The sequence below is a fragment of the Polypterus senegalus genome, chromosome 13 (genome assembly GCF_016835505.1).
Source record: "Polypterus senegalus isolate Bchr_013 chromosome 13, ASM1683550v1, whole genome shotgun sequence".
Lineage (NCBI taxonomy): Eukaryota > Metazoa > Chordata > Cladistia > Polypteriformes > Polypteridae > Polypterus > Polypterus senegalus.
Window position 1 is genome coordinate 71897837 of NC_053166.1, and position 26080 is coordinate 71923916.

Genomic DNA, 26080 nt, shown 5'->3' on the forward strand with positions numbered 1-26080 from the left:
GCAGAAACTGGCTTGAGTGTAAACGTAGAAGAAAATAGAACTGCAACACCAGAAAAAGGTAAAGAGGAGAACATCAAGGAAACAAAAAGCTTTGCCTCCTGTCTAGCAGTTTTTGTATGTGCTTCTTTTTTCTTATGCAAAATTGGTTTCTCTTTTACAATATATATTGTGGCAGTAGGGGGCACTATCGCTCCCTTGAACCCTCAGGTACCACGCCAAACACCAGATAAAAGTCCAATAAGTCTTATTTTTATTATAATAATTATGTGCACCAAGCACCCTCCACTCCACACTACTCATTAAATAATCAATACAATAATCAATCCTCCAACTCCCAGACACTTAGCCACCCTTCCTCCCAGCTCAGCTCATCATCTGGGAGTTCCCAAAGTTCTTATATAGTTTCTGACCCAGGAAGTGTTTCTCATCCTCATTCTCATCCTCATTCTCATCATTCTCATCAGAAGTACGTCATTTCTCCCGTCCATGTGACTCGGACGTACTTCTGGGGCGTAAGGCAAATGATTGTCCCTGGTTCTCCCTGGAGCAACCCCTGGTAGTCCTGATGTTATCCAGCAAGGCTTTACAGGAAAACTCCATAGTCCATGATGCTCTGCTGGAATTTGAAGCATCTCCATGTCGTAGGGAGGGCTCCCTCTGGCGGCCTGGGGGTATTGGCCGGGATAAAAGGATAAAAGGCCGGCCATGGACCACAATATATTATAACAATATATATCATTTGTGGTCATCCAAGAGAATAACAGGCTGAAACAAGGATATGTTCTAGGGTGCCAACCCAGCCATCCTCGTTTACTGAATGAATCAAACAAAAACAACACTTGGTGGTGTGAAAAAGAAACAAAAACTGCTGCCAACAGGATAACATGGCGACTACAGTAAAGAAATAAAGACTGCTTCGTCTGCCATCCGGTTAGTGAGGCGCTCTTTTATTCTGGTTGCTTGGGTAAAAAGTGACGCCTCCTTCTGGTCAGTTGTGCTTTTATGGCCCATGGACTGGAAGGGGTGGGGTACAGTCGCCCTCATTGGGCAGTTTCTCTGCACTGTGGAGGAAAAACAAGAGGAAACAGTTAGCAGCAGCACCCCCTCTTGGTCTGGGGGGAACTCGGAGAGGGACTCTCTGATGCGCATGTGTGACAACACACACACACACACAGATACATATACAGTATATATATATATATATATATATATATATATATGTTTCTAGGTATATTTACTGCATGACTAGTGAAATAATGTATTTTTATTTGTTCAGTATACTTAATTTCCTGCATTGTGGATTAGTCTAAAAGGCCACCCGATGTACCTTTTCTTTTTCAAGGTGACAAACCAAAAGTGGGTGTCAAAAGTCTTTGCATGAAAGGATCTTCTTCTCTTGAACTGAGAAGAGTTTCAGTGTCAATCATGTTATTGCATAAGGAACAGTATGTTTATAGATGATACATTTCTGGATTATTCAAGAAACAGGAGTTTTATAAAATATTTAAGTAAGTTTATTAAGCAGCTCTATTTAAATGTTACTGTTTTATGATTGGCATTTGTGGGTTGTTTATCAAAAGAGAGTGCAATTAAAAGAAGGTAAGAGAGCACATGGGCTTCTGCTTTACATGAGTGTAGTTCTGATACTTTTCATCTTAATTTTATATTATTTTTTTAATGTGCACTTAATGTTATGTTTTCATAATCTACTATTTTAATTACCTCATGCGTGGTCAGGTTTAGAAAATGACGTATTGCAGTAGTGATGCATAACTTAACTATTTAAAATTTGTAACCCTGAAAAAAATTTTAATCTGACTGATTTCATCACTTTTTTTTTAGCTCGAAAGCCTAATATACAAAATAAGTTTAGATATACCTAAATATGTCCGATTTCATACCTTTAGAACATGAGAACTCTCTAGAAGAGAACAGGCCATTCAGCCCAACAAAGCTCGCCAGTCCTATCCACTTGTTTCCTCCAAGAAAACATCAAGTCGAGTTTTGAAAGTCCCTAACGTCTTACTGTCTACCACACTACTTGGTAGCTTATTCCAAGTGTCTATCGTTCTTTGTGTAAAGAAAAACTTCCTAATGTTTGTGCGAAATTTACCCTTAGTAAGTTTCCAACTGTGTCCCCGTGTTCTTGATGAACTCATTTTAAAATACAAGTCTCGATCCACTGTACTAATTCCCCTCATAATTTTAAATACTTCAGTCATGTCACCTCTTAATCTTCTTTTGCTTAAACTGTAAAGGCTCAGCTCTTTTAATTTCTCCTCATAATTCAACCCCTGTAGCCCTGGAATCAGCCTAACCCTAACCCTAACCCTAGCGCTGCTATGTCCTTTTTGTAGCCTGGAGATTAAAACTGCACACAGTACTCCAGGCTGAGGCCTCACCAGTGCATTATAAAGGTTGAGCAGAACCTCCTTGGACTTAGACTTGTACTCCACACATCAGGGAGCAATATAATCTAATATTCTTTTAGCCTTTTTTTAATGGATCTTGAATTGTTCTGTTACATTTTTACAAGAATTAAAACATCTTTTTATAAGCCTGGCCAACCTTCAAAGCTTGTTGAGACAATTAAACTTATTTTAATTATGTAAAATAAAATGCTCAAAGGTTGAGTTTACTACAAAAGAGTTTATGAACTAATTTACATAATATTTTAAAGTTGGGCACACACTTTTTTTTTAAATCAATTGTTTATTTTATTTCACAAAGTCAGAAATAAGTAAATACTGTATTTCAAAATCCGCAGTAATCAACAATGGAAATAACCTGTCACAGCTACTTAACTTCATGGCTTATTTGTGCTTTCATTCCTCCAAAACAAATTTTAAGGACATTGCAGGGCAGGGGTCTTCAGTTACTGTCCTGGGGGGCGGCAGGTTTTCATGTTAACAAATGTCTTAATTAGAACCCATTATTTTGCTGATAAACCAATATATTATTCTGTCTTAATTTTAGGTAACTCACTTGGTATCATTCAGAATGCGTAACTATGTATTTTAGTCTTAAACAGCTGCATGAATGTTTTAATTGTGTCCTGCATTCTTAACCAGCAACCAGTTAATAATGAAATGTTAATAACAAAGCAACCATCAGCTAACCATCCAGATAACTTGGTCCTATTTACAACAGTGAATGTGCCTTATGAAGTATCTGTGTTAGGGAATTGTTTACAAAGAGAATATATATTATCATATCTGCGATCAGCAGCATCAAAGTAGCATAAAATGATACTTCACATGCCTATATTATCGATCCCCATTTTTTTAAAAACATTTTGTGAAAATAAGTAAATGTGACCCCCTCCGAATCCCTTTAGGGGGTGAACCCCTGGGGTTGGTTGACATGGACTGCACAACTTCAAGTACTTCTGATCATTTTTGCTTAAGACGCATATTGATTTATTTTTTTATCATAAAGGTGTAATTTCCTGCACAAAATATGCTCCAAACTTTAACTAAAAATTACTATTTTCTGGGTCTAGATTGCCAAACATAGGGGGAAACGCTAAAAAGTTTGATGTCTTGCATAAACTACACATCAAGGTGAATATCATATGTGGGGTTTTGAGTCAGGAGAAGCCGGACATGATGGCGCAGCAGCCCTCCAGGATCTCGAATGAAGTCTTCTACTGCATAGGATTAGATAATGGAGCTTAATGTGCAAAGATGGGTATTCGAATCCCACCCGGGTAACCGCGCTTAATGGACACTGTTACTGTAAGATTCCGTCGATAAAGGTGAAAGCCAAATGTGCAATAATAAATAATAATACCAAAGTTTAATAAGTATTGTGTGCGTAGTTTAAACGAACACGTTGTCCCCTTTCCCTCCCTTTAGCTACCGCACTTGAGCCTCAAGACAAACATTTCAAGTGACTTCTGCGGTGCTGCCACAAGAGGGCGAGCTTTGCGCAGAGGGACACCGACTTTTCCAATGACTGCAAGTCACCCCGGCAAAAGTTTATTAGCTCGAACAAGATAGCACATTCTACTACATAGATTGTTCAGTTAGCAAAAGATTAAAAACGCAAAAACAAACATAATCAGAAAGTTATGAACATAAAGTTACAATCTACTCAGCGTATAATGAATGTGTTTGTGATTTATTGACTGATGTTCCTGCGGGAGGCGACTGATCCAATAGCACAAACAATTAAGCGGTCACAAAATCCTGCTTTATCTTCGGGGGAAATGTCCATTATTAATGTTCATCTAAAACTGGAAGCTTCATGTTTTAAATCGCATTACTCAAGTTGTATTGTAAAACAAAGTCCGTTCTTTTCCAGACAGCAAGAATACCAACAAGCATATACATTATGGTAAATGGTCAGATGGCGTGTATCTGCTGACCTGGAATGTTGATGTGGTCCTCAGTTTGGATGTTTCTTCTCAGACCGGTGCTGTATGTCTCAGAGCTCTGTCTTCCTACTCCGAGCGCGCTTTCCGAGGCGTCCTACGCCGTGTCAGATGTGTCAAAAAGCAAAAACTGAAGTGAAATTGTAGAACGTCGCAGACTTTTGACCAGAAGTGGCCGGTAAGGTGGCGGAATGCCCAGAGGTTTGCCAGCTCGTGGTCAAGCAGCTTTAGGAAGACGAAGCCAGCACAGGACAGCATCGCCAGCCACAAGTAGCGGCGCGAAGTGGAGTCGCCAATAAGACGCTGTGCCCTGAAGCCCTGGGCGATCGCAAAGGCAATGTGGCACAGAAGAGACGCTTCAAAGCCTCGGGCATGCAGCAGTGCGAGAAGGAAACTGCCCAGGGAGGTCACTTCCACTCCGATCATATACCACGGACGCCAACCATGCCCGATGAAGTCACACCAGACTGGCACCCAAGCAAAAATGGGCAGAGTGAACCACTGGTCGAGGACTGCCACCCAGCGCGCTTGTGTGGCCAAGCGCAGCCACTGCACGGGTCCGTAGACGAGGGCCATCCAGGCGAACACGTCCTTGAGGTAGGTGGCCTGGGTACTCCCGAGGTCCGTGCGGAGCAGCCAGCGGGCGCCCAGCACCAAGTAGCCTAGATTGACCAGTGAATTGAATGGCATAGCGATGAAAGCAGGCAGGTGGCGAAGCGGCTTCTCCGCGTAGTGTTCATAGCCCAACTCTACTGAGACGGCGTCTAAAGCGCCACTCACGGCCACGGTCGCACAGATGCCTGCTACAGCCACGACATGCAAAAATGCCTCCGCCATGCCGGTGAACTTTTCAATTCGTCAACAGGCCACAGTCCATGCTCTTCCTGGTTAGTCGGGATACACCCACAGAGGGCGGTATTTAGCAAATTATGGCTTTGATTGGTTACATTTGAAGTTCGGCGCGTACCGCCTTCGAGACGGATTGGACGTTAGAAGCCACGAAAAGCGCAAGCGTTTAGCATCTCGTCTCAGTCTCAAATCTTTCAATTAACAATAGAAGAATGCGAGATTTCCCAAGACTGTTTATTTCAATACAGGATTGCATGGGACAAAGAGACAAACATTAGAGAGCACTCCTAAAATGAACCTGAAATGCCTAAAATTAACTTAGTGGTTTGTGAACTGTGTTTACCTTACCGTAGTTGTCATCGAGTTCAAAACAAAAGCCTGAAGCCACAGTGGCCATCCAGGACTAATCTTGAAGATGCTGCCTAAGTGTTACAAGAACCACTAAAAGACACACAAATAATAGAAAAAGACAGTGCACACGCCAACGTTTGGGTAACAAATTAAATATGTTATTAATAATGGAACAATATACAAATAAACTAAACAAAACAATACATAGCAAGAATTGAGACAAATATGTAGTCTAGTGGTCTTTGAAGCCCATGATGTAGTGAGCGGTTGTTATCTGGCTCCTGCCTTGTGTGTGATGCTGCATGGATGGGCTTCAGCCTCTAAAAAATGACTTCTAAATAAGAAAAAGAGAGCATTCAAATCCAATTGAGTCCAGCTGCAGTCAGGACAGTTTTCGGCCTCGGAGAGATTAAGCGAGACCAGTAAAATGACACTCCTCTCTGGGGCATCTCTTTTGAGTCCACCTACTTTCCACGCGCCGACCCCGTGTTAGCGGTACGCTTTTGTGCTAAATGTACTATTATAGTAATGGTGGCAAACTGAACGTGTGTGCAACAACTATTTATTGTAAATAAAAAAAAACCTTCACCAGGATAAACTGTCGTGCTAATGTAATAAACGTCTCCTCGTATTTGCTGCGAAGTCGCGTGCCACCCTCAATGGGTACGCAAAGCCGCTCGGAGACTCAAACGACTACTCTACACTTCTTCGTGCTTCTGAGGGCGAGTGTGTCATTCCCCGGGAGTATAAACTCCGCTACAATTAATGGAACGTTAATATGAGTATTAAAATTTTGTAATAATACAGTACTATTGATATAACACTGACAGGACCACAAAGACAGCACTCTTAAGAGCTCCTAAACGTTCGGCGCGTAGTATTGCTTATTTTTACTGTTTGCACAAATTATATGATTTATTCGATTCAGTGTCTGTAAGAATGTGTAGTGTTAATCGTAGCTGAGTGCAGCATGTCATTTATTCTTCTTCGTCTTCTTCCTTAGCATTTCCCATTTTTATATGGGGTCAAACTTCTTATTACCAACGTAGGATCCTTAGCCACAGAGCCACTACTCCGTTAAGTCCAACTAAAGCATTAAAAAGTGTAGTCTCGTGAATGAGTTCAGTTTGTTTCTAATATATGACACCAAAACAACTGCTTCGGATGCAGAACTGAGAGACCTCAATAGTTTAGAAGTTTACTAAATACTGAATCCACATTTGAGTGCAGGAACTTGAATTGAAATCGTCATGAAGGGCGTGTAATATGGGCGTCAGTTCACCAGCGAAACAGGAGAGTGGCTCCAGAAGCAGTGGCGTAGCTAGGGGGGCATCTGTCAGCATCCAGGGGGCGCCAAATTGATATTATGAAATTTTACAAAGAAATGTTTTCCATTCTTAAATGCACTAAAAAGTAAATAAAAAAACATTTGCATACTCAGTCCATCACTCCATCAGTATGAGGATATCTTTTTCCTATGTTTTTGTCTCTTTCTGATTTTGAAGCACGTATTAGTTCTATATGCCCAACAGACAATAATTTATCCCCTCCACTACTCTAGCATGCTTGACTCCCACCCAGAAACATTTTTGACATTATTAAACAGGTCGTGCGACTGACATGAGGCATTAGTGTATCATTGTCTAAGTTGTTGCAAATGCCATTTTTGTGTGCCAAGTGATGTGTGTTTATGTGTTTGATATAAAATTGATTGGGCTGTGGTGAAATATTCCAGTAGATGGCTGCAAAAGTCTAGAAGTTTCCCCATCATATTTTCGTACGAATAAATTGTAAGTAATACAGTTTTTATAAACATATAATTATTTTGCTTTATAATTTGCTATATACTTTCTTTAAAATCATTTTGAAATGCGGAAAACAATTTCCAAACAACTCTTGGCATTGGCCAGCAGGCTGGCCATGCAGCACATGTGTATAGGCGCCATTCTCATCCCTACCACCTTCACCATCACTTCCCCTCCCTCTTCATATCTTAAATCATTCTTGAGGCAGATTGAAGACTTAAGTGCCAGCTTAAGTGAAAAATTAAAGAAAACGTACTAAGTAATTGCAACACAAACACTGACTTAATCAGTTTTAACGTGAAAAGATGCCGACAAAAGAAGAGAAGAAGCGGTCCGCTAGGGTGGAGAAAAGAAGAGCTGCTCAAATGCACCAATGGTAAACGTACAGAGAAACAGTGTGAAAACTATGAATGCTCAAGTCAAGTGTATTCACTGCACTTTAGTCACTAAATAAAAGTTCATGTTTTAGTTATGTGCTGCAGTTGTGCTTGAGAAGGGCCTATGACATCTGTGAATACTCGACAGAGCACATCTGCCTGTGCACTCTACTGTCAATCAGATGAAAAAACGCAGAACTGAACCACAAACTAAAATTAAATAAAAAGCTGAATCTTCTTGGCAAATTCAAGAATTTTGATGGTTAAATAAATGAATGGGCAGATGTTGACTAAATAACTAAGAACACAGGGATAGTAATAAACAAAGTAATCCCTTTTTAGCCTTGCAGTCAAATGAAATTATGAGGCCATTGTAATTTTATTTTTTGCTCCATTTATTCTAAAGCAGCAACAGATCAACGTTTTCAACATTGACGTCTTAACCCAGCCATTACAGCAGAGGAGGACTTTGTTAAATATGTATCCTCACATTCTCACCAAGATCAATTCAGCACCAGTGACGTCATGTGGATCTCCGTGGAAACCATTCAATAGACACCTGAGAGCTCACATAACACATAAGGAGGAGACTTCATCTCAGCACCTCAGCATATCTGATCCCACACAAAATGGCTCTTTCATCAGAGTTTTTAAACAGGCAGTTTCTTCTTAAATCATGACATTTCTACTTGAGGGAAAAAGTAAATACAATTATAGAATTTCTAATATATATATATATATATATATATGTATGTATATATGAAGGACATATTTTATTCCCTAAATTATTAGTATATGAAGATTTTCAGGAAAAAAAATTAATTTGATGTTTAACAATATGTCCAATGGTGCATCAAAATCTAATCTAATAAACTGAGTTCAAACTGCATTCTTTACAGGTTTGATATTCCAACACTCCGAGAACAATTCATCATGAAGATAAAGGTGCCATAAAATCAATCCAGTGGAAAATCCTTGTGCTCAGGTGAACGTTTGGCAAAATTTAATAAAAATGTACTTAAAAATGAAATTTAAATCAGAGATTCTATCAATGCTCAAAAATCTGAAATGAATAAGACATTCTTAGAAACACTTTCCTAGGTGTCTAAATAAAAGTAAATGACCTGTTTATGGACTAAGCTCCTTTTTAAAACTGAATCTAGGATGTCTGCTCACAGGAGATGCAGTGACCCGTGGTAAAGTGAGGTTCAAGTCCATGGCAGTGCAAGTTTTAAGCTTAAACATGGTGAACTCAGGCTCTGAGGGGGTGCTTGTGGTTGCATGGACAAGTGGCCTTGGGGTATTGATTGAGGAATTGGCACAGCCGAGAGTTTTCACATGCAGACATGAGCGGTTCTGATGATTCTCCCATTAGCGCTCTGGGGTGTGTAATTAGGCACCAGCACCCACTGAAGTAAAAAAGATCCTGAGTAGGACAAAGAGCAAGATCAAGAGAATGAGACAAAAAGTAGGAGATCCAAAAAGAGGGAAAGTTCAAAGCTAAATTCAAGAAAGAAAGTACAAGAGAAAAAGAACAATAAGAGAGTCTTGAGGTTAAAAGAAAAGACAGAAATTAAGAAAAGCAATGAGAGGCAGGATCATTGCTGAGTTGGTCCAATAGTGTGGGAGAGTGGACAACACACATGAGGCAGGGTTGCTCCAGCTGAGCACTCAAGGAGTGGGCTTCTGCTGTAGGCCGAAGGGTGGAGAAAGATGCAGAACACATGGGGTTTCCTGCTGAAGACTATGGGATGGTGGAGGGAACACAACCTGATAGGAGGGATGACTGTGCTTACCAGGGGACTTTTAACCTCCACCATGGCACTGGATTTTATTATGGATAAATTATTTATTTATCTATGAAGATTCGGTCCATTAGTTTATTTGATTTTTTGGAACACTTAATAAAAAAGACTAAGCACTTAATGAACCAATCTTTGCTTGTTTGCATGTCCACATTACCCAGTCCATTTTGGTCTAATGACTATCAATGTCCTGGGTTCAAGGGAAGTGAGGCAGCTGTGGGTAACCCAGGCATCACATGACCACTATTACTTTATTTGATAAAACAGAATTTATTGAGGAAGACATCTTTTTCTTACCTTCTCTTGTACCTTCAATTATATATATATATATATATATATATATATACTATATATAATTTTGCCAATGCCAATATATATATATATATATATATATATATATATATATATATATATATATATATATATATATATATATATATATATATATATATATATATATATATATAGTGGAGGAAGGGCGTATTTGTAGGAAGGAAGTGGTGTAAGGTCAATTGAGGTTGCCAGTAGTTGATATCATCAATGGGACCAGAATTGAGGTCAGGGTCAGGCGGAAGTAATTCGTTTTTGTGGTCTTTTCTTCCAGAATTCTGTGGAGAGGGGAGAAAAGGCATTAATATTCGATGTCAACCCCTTGTCTTGCATGTCAGTGCCCCGATTTGAGCCTTTTGACTGCCTCCCAAGTGCACGTGTGTGACAATATATATTTATATATATATAAATATATATAAACACACACATGCATGGGAGGCAGCTTACTAGCTTGAATAATTGTAATTATTCTCCAGACCTGGGGATGGCACCGTCAGCTAATATTCTCTCTCTCTCTTTCTTTCCCTGCAGACCTGAAGCAAATCCCATCTGAAGACCTCACTTCTGGTTCCAGCTCCTCTGGACACGCCCCTTCCTGTCACAACACTATATATCTGCCATGTTGTCATTTGTCTTTGTTTCATTCTTGAGCTCCATCTGTAAAGCAACCTATTTTGGTTTTCTTTGCTTGGTTTTCATGTATATGGGGGCTGCCACATTGATATTCCCCCAACCATTCATAGTGGTTTCTTGTATTTCTTTCATTATATATATATATAGTGTAAAGAGGAGATATGACAGTGTCAAAGAATTGGGGCACCACCCGGTGACTCCATATAATTACCAAAGTTATAAATAAACAAAATATGCAACAAGTTGCAGATGCGTCAAACTCTCTTCAAACTGGCCAAAGTTCCAGCCATATGGGTTCTAGGCAAAAGAGGTGGGTTCAGGAGGGTGGACAACGGAAGTGACATCAGGAGTGGAATGACTGCCAATCTTCAGATCTGCGGAGGGTGAAAGAAAGAAGGTATTAGAACATAGCACCAACCTTTGGTTCAGTGGGTAGTTATCATCACTTGATCCCTTAAGCTGCCAGTTCATGACAATAGATAGATAGTACCATGTTAAACAGTTATTTGATGTCTTCTAGATTAGAGGGTCAACAACATATAACATATTTTAGAGTTCCAAACTTTTTTTTTTCCAAAAGCCATACAAAAATATTTATGACATTAACAGACCACTTTCTAGTTAAAAAACATGAGATCATGTTTTTGAGAACATGAGAATATCACCCAGTACTGGATTAAACACATATAACAAACAGGTTCTTATGAACAGTAAAATAATGTGTCAATTAAACCTCAAAGCTTAACTAAAATTGAAGCAGCTCTGTAGATGGAATAAAACTTGGCAAGGGACAACCATAGTAAAAAAGGTGAGGTTGCCGTCGATGTTGCGGTTTAACCTTCAAATCTTACACCATGGCAAAAGTGCATATTGCGACAAGACACAAAGATGTTCATCCTGCATCATCAAGGTCTCAACAAAGCAGAAATTTCATGGCAGACAGATGTTTCCTTATGTGCCATCCAAGCTCTTCTCCAGAAGCACAAATAAATGGACAAGGGTGAGGACCAGAAACCTATGCATGAAAACACAAGGACTGGGATGCAGAAAAATGGCAGCACCTGCACTGGACATGATGAGTCTTAACTGGACATTTTTGGCTCTGTCAGAAAAGCTGTTTGTTTGATTAAAGGTTGGAGAACAGTATGTGGATGAATGTCTGCAGGAAACAGGGAAGTATGGTGGATGTTCCCTGTCTGTTTGGGGCTACATTTTCATAAATGGAGTTGGTGATGGCCCCTGTCACTGCTGAGGAGGCTACAGGTAGATTCTTATCCATTCTGAAATACCATCAGGAAGGTGTCTGATTAGTCCTAGCTTCATTCTGCAGCTTGACAATGGCCTCAAACACATGGCCAAAATCATAAAAAAATATCTGTTAGAACAAGAGGAACAAAAAATCCAGCAACAGTAAGTATGCCCTCATAGAACACTGATTTCAGCATCATAAAGCCAGTCTGGGATTATTTGAAGAGTCACAAACAAGTAACACAGCCAAAGTGTGAGTGGGACTGGGGTAGGCTCTCCAAGAGGCTTGGAGCAACCGAATAAATGAGTACCTTTAGAAACCACATGCAAATTGTATTGTTTTGAAAGAAAAGGGTGGTCACACCAAATATTAATTTAATTTGTTTTTCTTTTTTCTGCACTTTCTAGGAGGTTGATTAATTTTCATGGCATTATTTTTGAAAGCATTCCTGCCTTACAGCTTTTTCTCAGAAGAGCCTACGACTTTTGCATAGTACTGCATATTTATGTATATTGTGGTCTGCAGGGGAAGCACCATCTTCCCAAACTGAATACAGACAGATGCAGCCACAAGTTCACAAGCACAACACATGCTTTATTCTGCTGTGGGAAATGCTTCCTTTTTATTTCCCACCTGTACAGCATAGTTACAAAGCAAAATAAAGTGACAGCTCTTTTCTCCTCTTCTCTCTCCTTCCGCCTCCTTTAATCTCCCACTCGGGAGTACTTCTGGTCTTCCACACATGTGGTCCAAAAGCACTACTGGGAAATGAAGTAGGGCTTCCCCCTGGTGGAACCCATGGAACCTACAAGGCTGAGTTGAGAAATTCCATGTCCCAAGCTGCTGGGTGGGAATTTGAGGCACCTCTGAAACCTATGGGGGCTGCCATCTAGTGCTGTGGGGGTGGGGGTTAATGCCCTGTGCACACTCTCTCCCCCACTCCTTCCATTATAATGTGATGGAAGGAACACATGGGAGGGCATCTCTGCAGGGGTGGATTCAAGTTCTTCAGGTAGTGAGTGGGCAGGAAGAAAGGCAGAGTGTTCCCTGCCTCATCCAGAAGATCGCAGGCTGACATCCCGATGATGCTGGTTAAAAGATTTTTAGGCATGTATAATGGACAGAAAAGGGGAGACAACCTACCAGGACAATATGCTTCTCCGACATGCTAGATGGCAGCATCCCTGGGCTTTGGTACCCATACACACACCTGCAGGGCATGTTGGAAACTGTTATCCCAAGGGGCAGTCCTGTGAGGTTCTGTGGGTACAGCCTGGAAGTGCTGCAGGGGTTAGCAGTCCTTTCCGCCTGACCCAGAAGTGCTTCCTATGTGTAATGTTCTAGCAACAGATACACTCCTGGTTCTTATATAAAAGGAGCGAGTCTGCCTCACCCAGGTGAGATGGAGTCGGGTGAAATAAGAGAAAGTTCACCTGTGAGGACTGAAGAAAAAGAGAGAAGAGAAAAAATATCTGTGTTTAGTTTGGAACAACAAAGAAACCTATTGTGAGGTATTCTGTTGTGGTAAACCATTTCATTTAACCTGGGACTTGGGGCCCTGTGGTATCCCCTACAGGTCACTATATATATATATATATATACTGTATGTACTCTCTCTATATATAAAAAATCCTAAAAAAGTGCAACGATTTTATGTGACTTTTTATGTCACTTTTTTGTCACGCTTTAAATTGGGCTTATTTTAAAACCTACATATATATGTTTGTTATCATTCTTTTTAGAATTTAGCGAACTTTAATATGATGTTGTTAGATTTTCAGATTCTTATTCCATTTTTAAATTATAAATTAAAAAATATCAAGAACTCACGTCACGTCAGATGAAACTTTGTGCCAAGAGATTTAACCATCCCTAGGGCTAAAAATAAAAGACAAAGAGTAGGATGGCTGCTGTACAGGCTTTTAAATGTTCAAAGCAGCACGGCAGCAGCAGCAAGCCAGCAGCTGATTGAGCAAAGAGGAGGTAAAAAAAAAATGTATTTATTTCCCATGGTATCACCGTTTAATAGGGGGTTTTGGAGGAGCGACCGTGCCTCCTTGGGGTGCGTTCAGAGCCCCTCTTCACAACGCGAGTGGCAGACACAAAGTGGCTGGAGTGTTGCGCAGGCCAGGGGGGTTGGCGAGCGAAGCGAGCAGTGGGTGAACCCCCTAGTATATACTGGGTATGAAGCAGAAACAATTCCTAGTTGGGGCTTCAGCTCATCGCAAGGTGAATACAAGCACTGACATACACTGGTGTCATTTTAGTGTAACCAAATTTGCATATCTTTGGAAGGAAACCGGAGCACACTGTGGAAACCCAGCTGGAAAACATGTAAACTCCAGGCAGGGAACACCAGCGACATAACTCCCTGCAAGACAGCAGTGCTACCTCTCCACCACTGTGTCACCCCCATGTGTGTAATTATTAACAGCATTCATTATTTAAATGCAATAAACAATTTATCTGTAAAATGTAATATAAATACTATAATGCATTTCATCATGAAAGTGACATCAAGTATAAATCTTATGATTCTAAATGTGGAGTTTGCATGTTCTCCTCGTGTCTGCGTAGGGTTCCTCCCACAGTCCAAAGACATGCAGGTTAGGTGCATTGGCGATTCTAAACTGTGTGTGTGTGTGTGTGCCCTGCGGTGGGCTGGCGCCCTGTCCAGGGTTTTTTTCATGCCTTGCGCCTGTGCTGGCTGGGATTGGCTCCAGCAGACCCCCGTGACCCTGTAGTTAGGATATAGCGGGTTGGGTAAAGGATGGATGGATGGATTCTAAATGTGCAGAGAGTAGGAATATCATACATTTAATGTGTTCTGTGTGGTGATATATTGCTGTTTGCTGCTGCTGTCAGGTCAGGAGGAAGGCCCAAAAAAATAGACGGCACAAAAGATGGTATGTGAGATTTTTAAAATGTGTCGTTTCATTACGATCGGGAATATGCAACGCTTGAATATAATAGCACCATGAATGCATTTGTACATTGACATTTTGCTTCACAACATTGAACCATTCATCAAACTTCGAAGTACACACATCGATCCCGTAGGATCCGCATAGCGACTTTCTGTCACGTGTAGATAGTAAACAGAGACTCTGACGTCACATTCCAAGTTTTATCACACTGTGCCTCCCGACTTTTTGCTGGTACTGCAACTCGCATGCGCGTCGTGTTCATTTCTGAGGACCTGCTCAGAAATGAACGCTGTACAGGAAAGTTTATGCTATGGTAGAATATAACAAGTAGCTGAATCTGACATTCAGGAATAACAATGAAGATTCTATTCTGGTTATTAAATAGTACTTTAGATCTTTAACCTTGCAGGGATAATGGGAAAATGCCAATGCTGCCTACATGTGGGTTTGGAAAGCGCTTATGATCATAAACCACATAGTATCTTGGAGGAGGTACTTCAAGAATATGGGGTTCTGGAGCCAGTGTGGTGTGACATTAAGTGACCGTATTTCCAGAATTAGGACTGCGTCTGTACATGCAATGCCAAGTTGAGTCTGATGTCAATTTGTGCTTAGGGCTCTCCTTTTTGATTCTCATGCACAGAATAGCAAGGCACAGGCAAGGATTGGGGAGCAACAGGAACAGGAACTCTGTCTTTGCTGTTTGCAGATGATGCTGACCGCTGGTGAAGAAGAGGAGTGAATCAATTGAAGTTAATCATACAATCAATCAATTATTGATCAATTTTACTTTGGGCAATGCCAAAAATGAGTAAGACATATCGATAAGCCTCTCCTTCAAAGAGAAAGTTGAGAAGGATTAATGAATAATGATAACTGCTTATTTATCAACATCAAAGATGTGACACAAGACTGACAACACAAAAAATAACATTAAACAGAAGAGGCTGTTCTGGCTATTCCTGTATTTTTACAAGCTTTTTTTAATTGAGTATTGCGCTGGACTTTTACAAAAATGTCATCTCATTCTCCCCGTCCTTTTCACTGAAAACCAGCCCTACAGCATGAAGCAGCCTTCACCATCTTTCACTGCTAGAATAGTACTGCACTGGTGATGAGCAATGCCCTGTTTTCTCCAGATATGACCCTTAGAATGGAGGCCAAATAGTTCAATCTTGTTTCTTACAGTCCGAGAGCCCTTGAGGTACCTTTTTTGCAAAAGTGGGTTTCGATGCTCTTTTAATGAGGAGAGGCTTCTGTCTGGTCATTCTGCCTTAAAGCCCAGATTGGTGGAGTGTTGCAGTGATGGTTGCCCTTCTGGAAGTTTCTCCCATCTCCACACAGGTTCTCTAAAATTCAGCCTGAGTTACCATTGGGTTCTTTGTCACCTATCTTACCATTTACCCACGATTGCTCAGTTTGGCTGGGCAGCCAGCTCTAGCAAGTTTTAGTTTCAGTTTTTCCATATGTTTGCGACTTAAAAATTATGGTGCCATCCATAATCTTGGCAACCTTCAATGGTACAGAAAAGATTTGTAATCTTCCCCAGGTCTTTGCCTTCATCAAATCCTGTCTTGAGGCTTTGCAGGCAATTCCTTTGGCTTCATGGCTTGGTTTTTGCTCTGATACACATTGTCAGCTATGAGACCTCCTGTAGAAATGTGTGTGCATTCAATTGAACTGAGCACAGGAGGACCCCAAACAAGGTGCAGAAGCATCTCAATGATGATCAATAAAATGAGATGCACCAGGGCCATTTTTCAAGTGTTATAGCAAAGGGTCAGAATATTTGTGTCAATGATATTCCTGGGTTTTTTTTAATACATCTGCCAAAACTTCTAATATTCTGGTTTTGCTTTCCCATTCTGGTGTATTGAGTGTTGCTTGATATGAGAAAAAAGGAATTTAACTGATTGTAAGACCGTAACATAACAAAATGTGTAAAAGTGAAAGGGTCTGAATACTTTCTTAGTGCACTGTAACTGAAAAGGACCCGAAGCTGAAACATAATTGTACTTTGAGCAAGTTCAAGATGAGAAATCAAACCTATCTTTCAAGAAAGCCAATAATCAGAACCCACTGATGTAGTCAATAATTTCAAAGTGCAAAATCAAGATATGCTAAAGCACTTTTTTCAGTCTTGGATAAACAGGAAATATACAAAGCAAATTTTTAAAACAATTCTATGGTGATATCATGCGCCACGTTTCCTTGTGTACTAATATATAGCAACTTTATAGCAACCATACATAGAAATGGAGGGGCACAATATAGGACAGTAATGGTGTCAGGTGCAAAATATTTTAATATCAAGAAAAACATGAAGTAAATAAAAGAACTGATTTATCCACTTAAAAACCCTGAAAGTATCAAAAACTTGCCAAAAGTACAGCAGGAGACATAAAAAAAATTAAAACTAATCGGTTCATAAGACCCCAAAGATATGCCGTTGGTGATCTTCCTGGCTCTGAAGAGAATGGATGAGCTTACTGACTCTAAAAGGAATGAGGAGGGGAAGTCAGCTAATTTTTAATGGAAGGTTCAGGCTCTGCTGATTTCACTAGAATTACTTCCAATTAGTTTAGTTTGCAGTTATGAGCTTAAGATAAATGCCCTTTTAAGTGCCTGTATACATATGTCATGTTTTATTAACATATCTTGTTATCAAATTGAATTTAAAAAGCAAGCTGAACAAATGTTAGTTAACAACAGAGACACAGAATAGTTCATTCAGACATCCTTTTACTTAAACCGCTTATCCAGGGCAGGGTTGCAGGAAAGCCAGAGTCTATCCCAGGAAGCATATGGTGCAAGGCAGGAAGAATCCCTGGACAGGATGCCAACACAATGCACTTACACATGGGGGCCAATTTAGCCACACCAATTCACCTGTCCAGCATGTCTTTGGATTGTGGGAGGACATAGGGAGAACATGCTGTTATTGTTGTTGTTCTGGGATCCATGTGAAAATGAGGCAACTGTCTTTTTGAATCTCTGTTAAGTCACTTAAAAGAGGAGGCCATTTTGTACCATCGATATCTTACCAAAATGGGGCAAAGCCCACTATGCCTTACACTCTTTACGTTATCAAACTATGATCTGAAGCATGCACTGGAATGTTTGGCAGCTATGTGTGATATGGCTGGAGTTTGCATGAGCAGTCTGAGGTCATAGGACTTTCCTGAAAAATGGTGACTTGTTCAGTTCAGGTATGTGCTTATCTGCCGCCCCAAATCGAGGAATTCAAGTATCTCAGGGTCTTGTTCACAAGTGACACAGGAGGTGATTGTAAGGTTGATTATGGAATTGGCGTAGTTGAAGAAATTGTTTGAATATTGTAGCAGACCATGGTGGTGGGAAGCGGGAGATAAATCCTCAGATAAGACGTTAGATTTACCAGTCAGTCAACATTCTCATCTTCTTCTGTGATCACATACTCTGAGTTGTGACAGAAAGAGATCAGAAAATACAAACTCCTGAAATGAGATTCCCTCGTCGGGTTGTTGGGCTCACTCTCCAACATAAGCTGAGGAGCTCTCCGCAATATCAGATTACTTTGAGTAGAACTGTTATTTCTCTGGATTGAAAGGATCCAGCTGAGGTAATCTGGCATGTAACTAGAGTGCCCCCTAGGTGCCTACCACAGGAGGTGTACTAGACATGGACCAGTGGGAGATGACCCAGGATATGTTTGGAGAGATTATCCGGCTTAACTGGTTTGGGAACATCTAGGAATTCCCCAGTAAAGATTGTGGAACAAATTTATGAGGATAGGGTGGCCCGGTTAGCCCAGTGCAGTTTATTCCTGCTAAGCTGTTTATTCAGGAAAAGTGGAGTGAAAACAATAATGATAATGATGATGATGAGGAGGAGGATTATCTGACAATACTGATTTTTATATCGTTTAAATAAAAATGACTAAAATGGGTGTCTCTGGCAAATGTCAACACTAAGGTGTTGCATTTGATTATGTGTTTAATCCACTAATTTTGAAAAAGAACTAAAACCTCTTGTTTTCAGCATTTAAGCAAAGTGTAAACCTACTTGCTTAACACTTCCTGAATCAATGCTACCTATGGCATGATGGCTGGTGCATAATGTATATGTTTTTAAAAGGTTTATCAAAGTCACAGTAAACAGTATCATACAATCTACAGACATTAAATGCTTTGGTGATCCATCCATCAGTTCGTTTCCAAATCAGCTTATCCAGAGCAGGGTCTTGGGAAAGCTGCAGCCTTTCCCAATAAGCATCAAGTGTAAGGCAGGAACAATCCCCGGATGACGCCTTATAAAAATCAATCATATATGTAAAACAAGATTTCCCTGATCAACATTCAGGTTGACTGTCAACTAAAACGCCCATACAGGTCAGAAATTTTAAGTATCTGGGCTCTAATTAGCAAGGTTGGCCCAATCAACTTTTTATGTAATAGTACAACTTTTGATGGCTTCTAAACTTTAGTAATTGCGCCAATTTTTGGACATCCAAAAAATGCATGTGAAATGTGCATGTATAATTATAGGCTTTTCTGAAACAATTAAGTAGAAACACTCCTTGTAGAGCTGCTGGTAAATTTGTTTGTAGTTCTTTCTAACAATTTTTATCTTACAGTATTAAATTTCTCTTTTTGGTTACCCTAGTGATGCCTAGCAGCATTGCCACTTTAAACTTGTTATATATACTGACCTTGCAATGAATGCCACATTTGCAGGGAGAGATTAACATCACACCTGATAAATGCACTGTCAAAATCTATTAAAAAAAAAGTGTAGATGTTTATATATACAGCATTTTCGTAAGTATATAATTTTTTTTTTTTTTACATTTTTGGTTAATATTTTCTTTTATGCTAAATACATTTAGAAAACAGAAATAAAAATAACTTTTATTGAATAGAATGAATTAGTGCAGATGTTGACAGTTCAGAGTTCCTTTGTTTTAAATTCTGGTCCAGCCAATGTTGCTACGAGGCTCACATGTTCCAACTATGTCTCGAGTACTTGTTTTCCTCTCATTTCTCAAAGATACTGTATGCGTCTCAGTTTAACTGGAATGTCTAAATGTATGTGTGACTGTGCCTTTTTGTCTCATTTATATTTAAAGTAGCAAGCTCATAATTGCATGAATGGCATTGACATGCTAGGATAAATATGCTCTTCAAGTCATTTATGTACTTTTACCGGCACATCGATGTCTTTAATGTTAAAACACAATATTAAAATAAACTTCTACTTTCTTGCCTATTGAATTTAGCATAAAACCTCTAACTTCTTTTATAGCTTTTTGTTCTTACACCACGAGCTGTTTATTCTTCGAAACACTGCATCTTAATTGTATGGATTGAAATAAAGTATCTATTATGTCCCTTGTGGGATAATAAATAACTAATTATAAATACAATGATTATATCATCATACATTTTCTTCATTCAAAGGCCTTACTACCCTGTACAAAATAAATTTTACATTATTCTTGAAAAATATTTACTTTCAAAGTAGATTTAAATTATGTATATACAGCATTGTGATTTAAATAATTTGTATATTGCATATATTATTGTAGTTTATATTTAAATGAAAAAATATTTGCCTGATGAATACAATTAAATGTTAGATCATAATAATCTCGTACGTATGCACTTCAGTTATCTCAGAATTATACTATAATAAATATTTCCAATGACACTGATAGGTGACTTTTATAAACAATGTACGTCTGTTTCCTAAAAAAAAAAATGAATGTCTTACATCTAAAATTTTTACTTGCCGGTATGTGTCTCAGAAAATGTTCCGGTCCGTTTAAACTAATGTATGCATAATAAACACTGCACACGATGTATACGGAATTTCTTAATTTTGATCATTCAGGTGTGATTTGATGACATGTCACTGCTAAGCAGCTGTGTGAACGTCTCTCTCAGCACGCTCGAATGGATCCCCTGACTTTATGAACAGCACGCAATATAATAAGATGCGGACTACATTCTTTCCCCGCTCGTTACACTCTGGCAGTAACGGTCGTTTTTTTTCAGCCTGCACGCTTTTTTCCAATGAGCCCCTCACCGCATGCTCCGTTTCAGTTGGTCTAACTCTGAACCTGTGGGAGGAGCGCGGCGGGTTTGTTTTCCTTTTAAACAATATGGCGTGGTACAGACCGGATCAAAATAAAAACGTATGCATCCTTACGTTTACATCGTACAGCCCTAGTTAACTATAAAATCCGTACACATATCATAAAGCAACGCCGTTGCATCATTTAGCATTTATTTTTAAACTGTAAAAACAGTTCTCAGACTGTCATTTTCCACAAACTATTCCACCCACAGATCTGACGCCATTTTCCTCTTGCTTACTGAGAAAACAATCGAGAGAACTCTGGGCGGGATTTTACAGTTGTAGACAGTGATTGGTCAATTTTGCATCTATTATCCAATCGGGATGGAGATTGAGTGCAACAGTCGCAGTGGAACACGCCCAGGGGACTTACCCGAGTATGGCGCCTGCCCTCCTCAGTGGATGTAATCGAACTCCAACAAGTAATACCAAACCTTATGCAGTTTAGTAACGGAGCGTAACAGATTTTATTACTGAAAAAAAATTTTTTCTCATCATTGTTGTTTTAAAATATACCAAATGTGTCAGAACATGCGTTGTGCTAACGCCATAACTTTACACCGTGTTGGAGGAAACGAGCAACGCCATATTGTTTTTGGGCAAATGTTCCTGCATGATGAAGAATGTCTCCTCTCAACTGCAGCAAAAAAACAAAACAAAAAAAAAAAAAACTACATTGTGAGGTTTTTGGGGTCGTTTGACCTGCTGTATACAAAACTTGCAAGAACAAAAAAGGGGAATTGCAGTGAAATACATACTTCTAACTGTATTAAGAAGTGAATAACACGAATGAAAGAAGGACTTTTTAGAAGTTAATTAAATTTGTGTAATAGGTATACAGTGGCATTAACTAATAAAACATATTGAACATTGCACTTTAAGAAATGGTCAAGGAACGGCTAAAAAATTGAAATCGTTTCTTTTTTTCTGGCACTTTTACTTGCTCACTACTGACAACTTTTTAGTTTCAATATAACGCCGATATAATTTCTTCTTGGGTTTAGAACTAACAGTGTCGCATAATTATTTACTCTCATTCTGATCTGATTTCACTGCATTAATTTGTTTGTTACTATATTAAAGCATACTATTTAAATAATCAGTGCAGTTCTTTAGGAAATTCTAAAAGGTTATACACATGGTAAAAAGAACTGTTAAGCCTCATGCCTAACTCCATCCATCATCAAACCTGCTTAATCAAATTCAGGGTCACAAAGGTCTCTGAGAAAAAAACCAAACGCCCGCACAGACAATGCCCAAGTATGCTTTTGAACCGGAACTCTGGAGCTGTGAGTGAGCAGCTCTAAGCACTGCAGCATCATCATGCTGCCCCACTTAATGATTTAATATTATGACTTTGTGGGGAGTTTGGCAGGAGCTCATCCCAAGTGGGGAGCCAAGCCTTTGCACAGCAAATTAACACAAACACCCAAACTATTAACGGTATAGTTTATTCTTACTTCAATGTACCAGGCCAATTAACCTCAAAACTCTATTTATAAAGTGTTGTCTTTTTTAAATATGTACACAAATTGTATCTTGTATCAAAATTATCAAACCAGCTTAGTCCAATGAAGGGTTGGGGGAAGGGCACATTGACGTTTCCCAACAGCACCGGGCACAACCCAGAAAGCAACTCTAAACAGAGAGTTGGTCTGCAGCACTGCTCACTCACACACATAGCCACGCTTACACAGATCTCATTTGGAGCAACTAACCCAGCATGTGTGCTTCTTTGTGGTGTGGACAGAAAAGCCAAATAGACGCAGGAACAATGTGCAAAGTACAAACAGGGTTTTACTATACTGGGTTTTGAGTCTGAATCCTAGACACCTGGGCAAAGTAGGAAAGTATTGCCACCAATTCTAAAATCCACTAATCCATTCTTTCAACCATTATTGCGAAGTCATGGATGGTCAAAGTATATCACAGCCGTATTGGGTGAAAAGCGGGAAACAGCCCCGAAAAGGATGCATGTCCATCACAGATCACATTCACTTTCCTGGCCAATAAACCCAAATACATATTTTTGAAATATAGTGATTATGCAATAAGGAGCGAATGTCCAGAGTCATACAAACAGTAGGATTCAGAACTTCTGCTTGAAGCACTACACCAGGCACAATCACTAGATTACTGATATCGGCCAGTGTAGAAATGCCAATAGACTGAACATATTAGAAGAAAATTGAATATTTAGAGATCACATTGCACACAAATAGTAGACTAAAATAAGTTTTTTTTTTTATATGGTTAATCCAACAGAAGGCAAAGAACACATCACCAGACATTAAATACAAGGAAATATTATATTTAAAAAGATCATCCATCCATCCATTATCCAACCCGCTATATCCTAACTACAGGGCCACGGGGATCTGCTGGAGCCAATCCCAGCCAACACAGGACACAAGGCAGGAAACAAACCCCGGGCAGGGTGCCAGCCCACAGCAGGGTACACATACACACCAAGCACACACTAGGGACAATTTGGAATCGCCAATGCACCTAACCTTCATGTCTTTGGACTGTGGGAGGAAACCAGAGTACCCGGAGGAAACCCATGCAGACACGGGGAGAACATGCAAACTCCACGCAGGGAGGACCCAGGAAGCAACCAGTGTCTCCTAACCACGAGGCAGCAGTGCTACCCACTGTGCCACTGTGCTGCCCCTTAAAAAGATCATTAGCATTAAAATGTTATGTGTGAGTGTTGAATGACATTTTAGGAGTAAATGTACTTTTGAATCTAGCATCAGTGGGAGTCAGTGGCAGGGGCTGAACCATGAATATTTTGATTAACAGGCCAATTTATTAACTAGTAGATCCATTTAAACAAGATAAGTGTAAGTGGCAAATGAACAGTGGTGAGGATACTTCAACGCTGGAGATGTATATCAACAGCCCTAACCATTGCACCTCCATGTCACCGATCTTTCTATATAATACGCTACTGTGGCTGTTCATTTGTCTGTCTAGGATTTTAAATCACCTGTTGCTCGCAAACCATTTGACATATTGACCAGATATTTGGTACACATATACTATGTAATGTCTACTATCCACTTTTGGGGTAATAATTGACCTCCAAGGTGATTCCTCTTTTTATTTTATTGTAGAATCAACTTTTGGCTGTGGCCAACAGGGCGGCTGTGCGGCACATATGCAGGGACGCCGTTCTTATCCTTACCACCTTCACCATAACTTCCCCTACCTCTTCATATCTTAAATCATTCTTGAGGCAGATTTAAAAAAAAATTAAGGAAAACGTACTAAGTAACTGCAACACAAACACTGACTTAATCAGTTTTAACATGAAAAGATGCCGACGAAAGAAGAGAAGAAGCGGGCTGCTAGGGTGGAGAAAAGAAGAGCTGCTCAGGAAGCAGCAAGCACATCAACCTCTGAGCAAAAGAATGCTGAATGTACAAAGAAAGAGTGTGAAAACTATAAATGCTCAACTCAAGTGTATTCACTGCATGATAATTGTATAGTGTGCCGTTACTGATTTTAAAATAAGACCAGCTGTGCATGCCACCTTCGCTTTTGTCTTCTTGTGCAATAATCTTTCACCACCCTGGGTGTGGTTTCCTCTGGAAAGACCAAATCACATTAAACCTTTTGTGCCATGTGGTTGGTATTGTTTTGATTTACTTCCTTACTTATGTGAGAAAATTAGTACCAGGAATATGTGATAAAATTATTATTTCCAGATCTCTTTTGTTGTCAGAAATATGGAAGGCATGTTTTCTTATATTAGAACTTTTGACGCGTCATTGGTAAGTTTTTAGGCTTTTATTTTCTGGAGGTGACCCATGCCGCATTAGCCTCCACTGTAAAGCACTTGTGCAGGTGAGATGTTTTTTAAAATTTATAGAAAATGCCTAACTTTAGAGCACAATTTTGTGTGGCAAATGTATACAGTATATACAATGTACCAAACATATTTTTTAACTATTTATTTTTTTAAACTCCATACACTGCCCTCTGCAATTACCATTTGATGTTTGCTCTCCTATCCAAAAGCATAAAAGTTCTTTCCTCCATTTGCAAGCTTTTCCCCTAAAACTGTAGTGCCTCTGCAAATAGATGCTTCTCGACATACCAGCAATATGGTACAGTCCACATGACTTTCCAGTGCTCATCAAAATTTGAAAAAAATACACTGAAATGAAATCTGCATATTTTAGGGTTCTGGTATTTAATAATACTTGAATGTAAAACACAAAGAGGTCACTATTTGCTCAGATGCAGCTTGAGATAGATAGATAGATAGATAGATAGATAGATAGATAGATAGATAGATAGATAGATAGATAGATAGATTCTAATCTAATTTGTCTCCATGGGGAAATTTGGCCTTTAACAGAAGCTCATATATATATACACTGCATTTATACACCAGAATGACTAAAAAGAAATAAAACTTCTGACTTGGCCGTCATAGTCACAGTGAGGTTTAAATTGCCGTTGTATCAGTGAAAGGATGTGCATCATTGTTCATAATGGCACTCAGTTTTGTTTTAATCCTCTAATTTTCTACCTCCTCCAGGAGGCAACAGTGCTTCCCATCACTGAGCCTGCCCTTTTAATTTGCTTGTTGATTTGGTGGGCCTTTCTAGAAGCGATCTTGCTAACACAGCACACCACAGCGTACAAAACCGCACTGGTCACCACAGAGTTATAGAATATGAGAAGTATGTCACTACTCATATTAAATGAACATAGTCTCTTACGAAAAAAAAGAGCATGCCATTTCTTATATAGTTCCTCTATGTTACAACACCAGATAAGCCTGTCATTGATGTGGACCCCCATATACATATACACCCACCCCCTGAATAGTGACCAGACATAAAGGATCTGTGGTGTGGTGAAAGTCATTAACTAGTTCCTTGGTTTTGCTGATGTTAAATTGCAGACAATTCTATTCACACCAAGAAACAAAGTTTTTCTGATTACTACACTCTGCCCCCTACCTTAGTTGTGCAGAATCATTGAGAATTCTGCAAGTGACCTAACATAGTGTTATCTTTGTAGTTTGAGGTGTGAAGAGTGAAAAGAAGAGGGGACTGGGCTGTTCCTTGTGGTGCTCCAGTGTTGCTCACATCCATGTCAGTGACACAGTCCTGGAGCCTCACAAACTGCCCAGCAGAAAGTCCATTCATAATCCAGGACACCGTAGGCTAATCCACCTGCCTATCCCTGAACATACCCTTATGACTTAATATTACAGTCCACCTGTAGTTATTTATATGTGAT

The 26080-nt window shown here is 39.6% G+C and overlaps 1 protein-coding gene and 1 long non-coding RNA gene across 2 annotated transcripts; one reads left to right on the plus strand and one right to left on the minus strand.

The window, feature by feature from the left end:
- Positions 1-351: 351 nt before the first annotated feature.
- tmem187 (transmembrane protein 187) lies at positions 352-5281 on the minus strand. Its single transcript, XM_039775058.1, has 2 exons — positions 4370-5281; positions 352-1061 (listed from the first exon to the last, which is right to left on the minus strand). Exon 1 carries the CDS (start codon positions 5210-5212, stop codon positions 4445-4447), a length of 768 nt encoding a protein of 255 aa, XP_039630992.1. The 5' UTR covers positions 5213-5281; the 3' UTR covers positions 352-1061; positions 4370-4444.
- On the plus strand, positions 4861-10753 carry LOC120542532. Its single transcript, XR_005636200.1, has 3 exons — positions 4861-4972; positions 8657-8742; positions 10424-10753. It is a non-coding gene; the product is annotated as an uncharacterized LOC120542532 (long non-coding RNA).
- The last annotated feature ends 15327 nt before the right edge of the window (positions 10754-26080 follow it).

What these genes read in the sequence shown, in the direction of transcription:
- tmem187 (XM_039775058.1), bottom strand. Translation starts at nt 5,212, where the DNA reads ATGGCGGAGGCATTTTTGCATGTCGTGGCTGTAGCAGGCATCTGTGCG.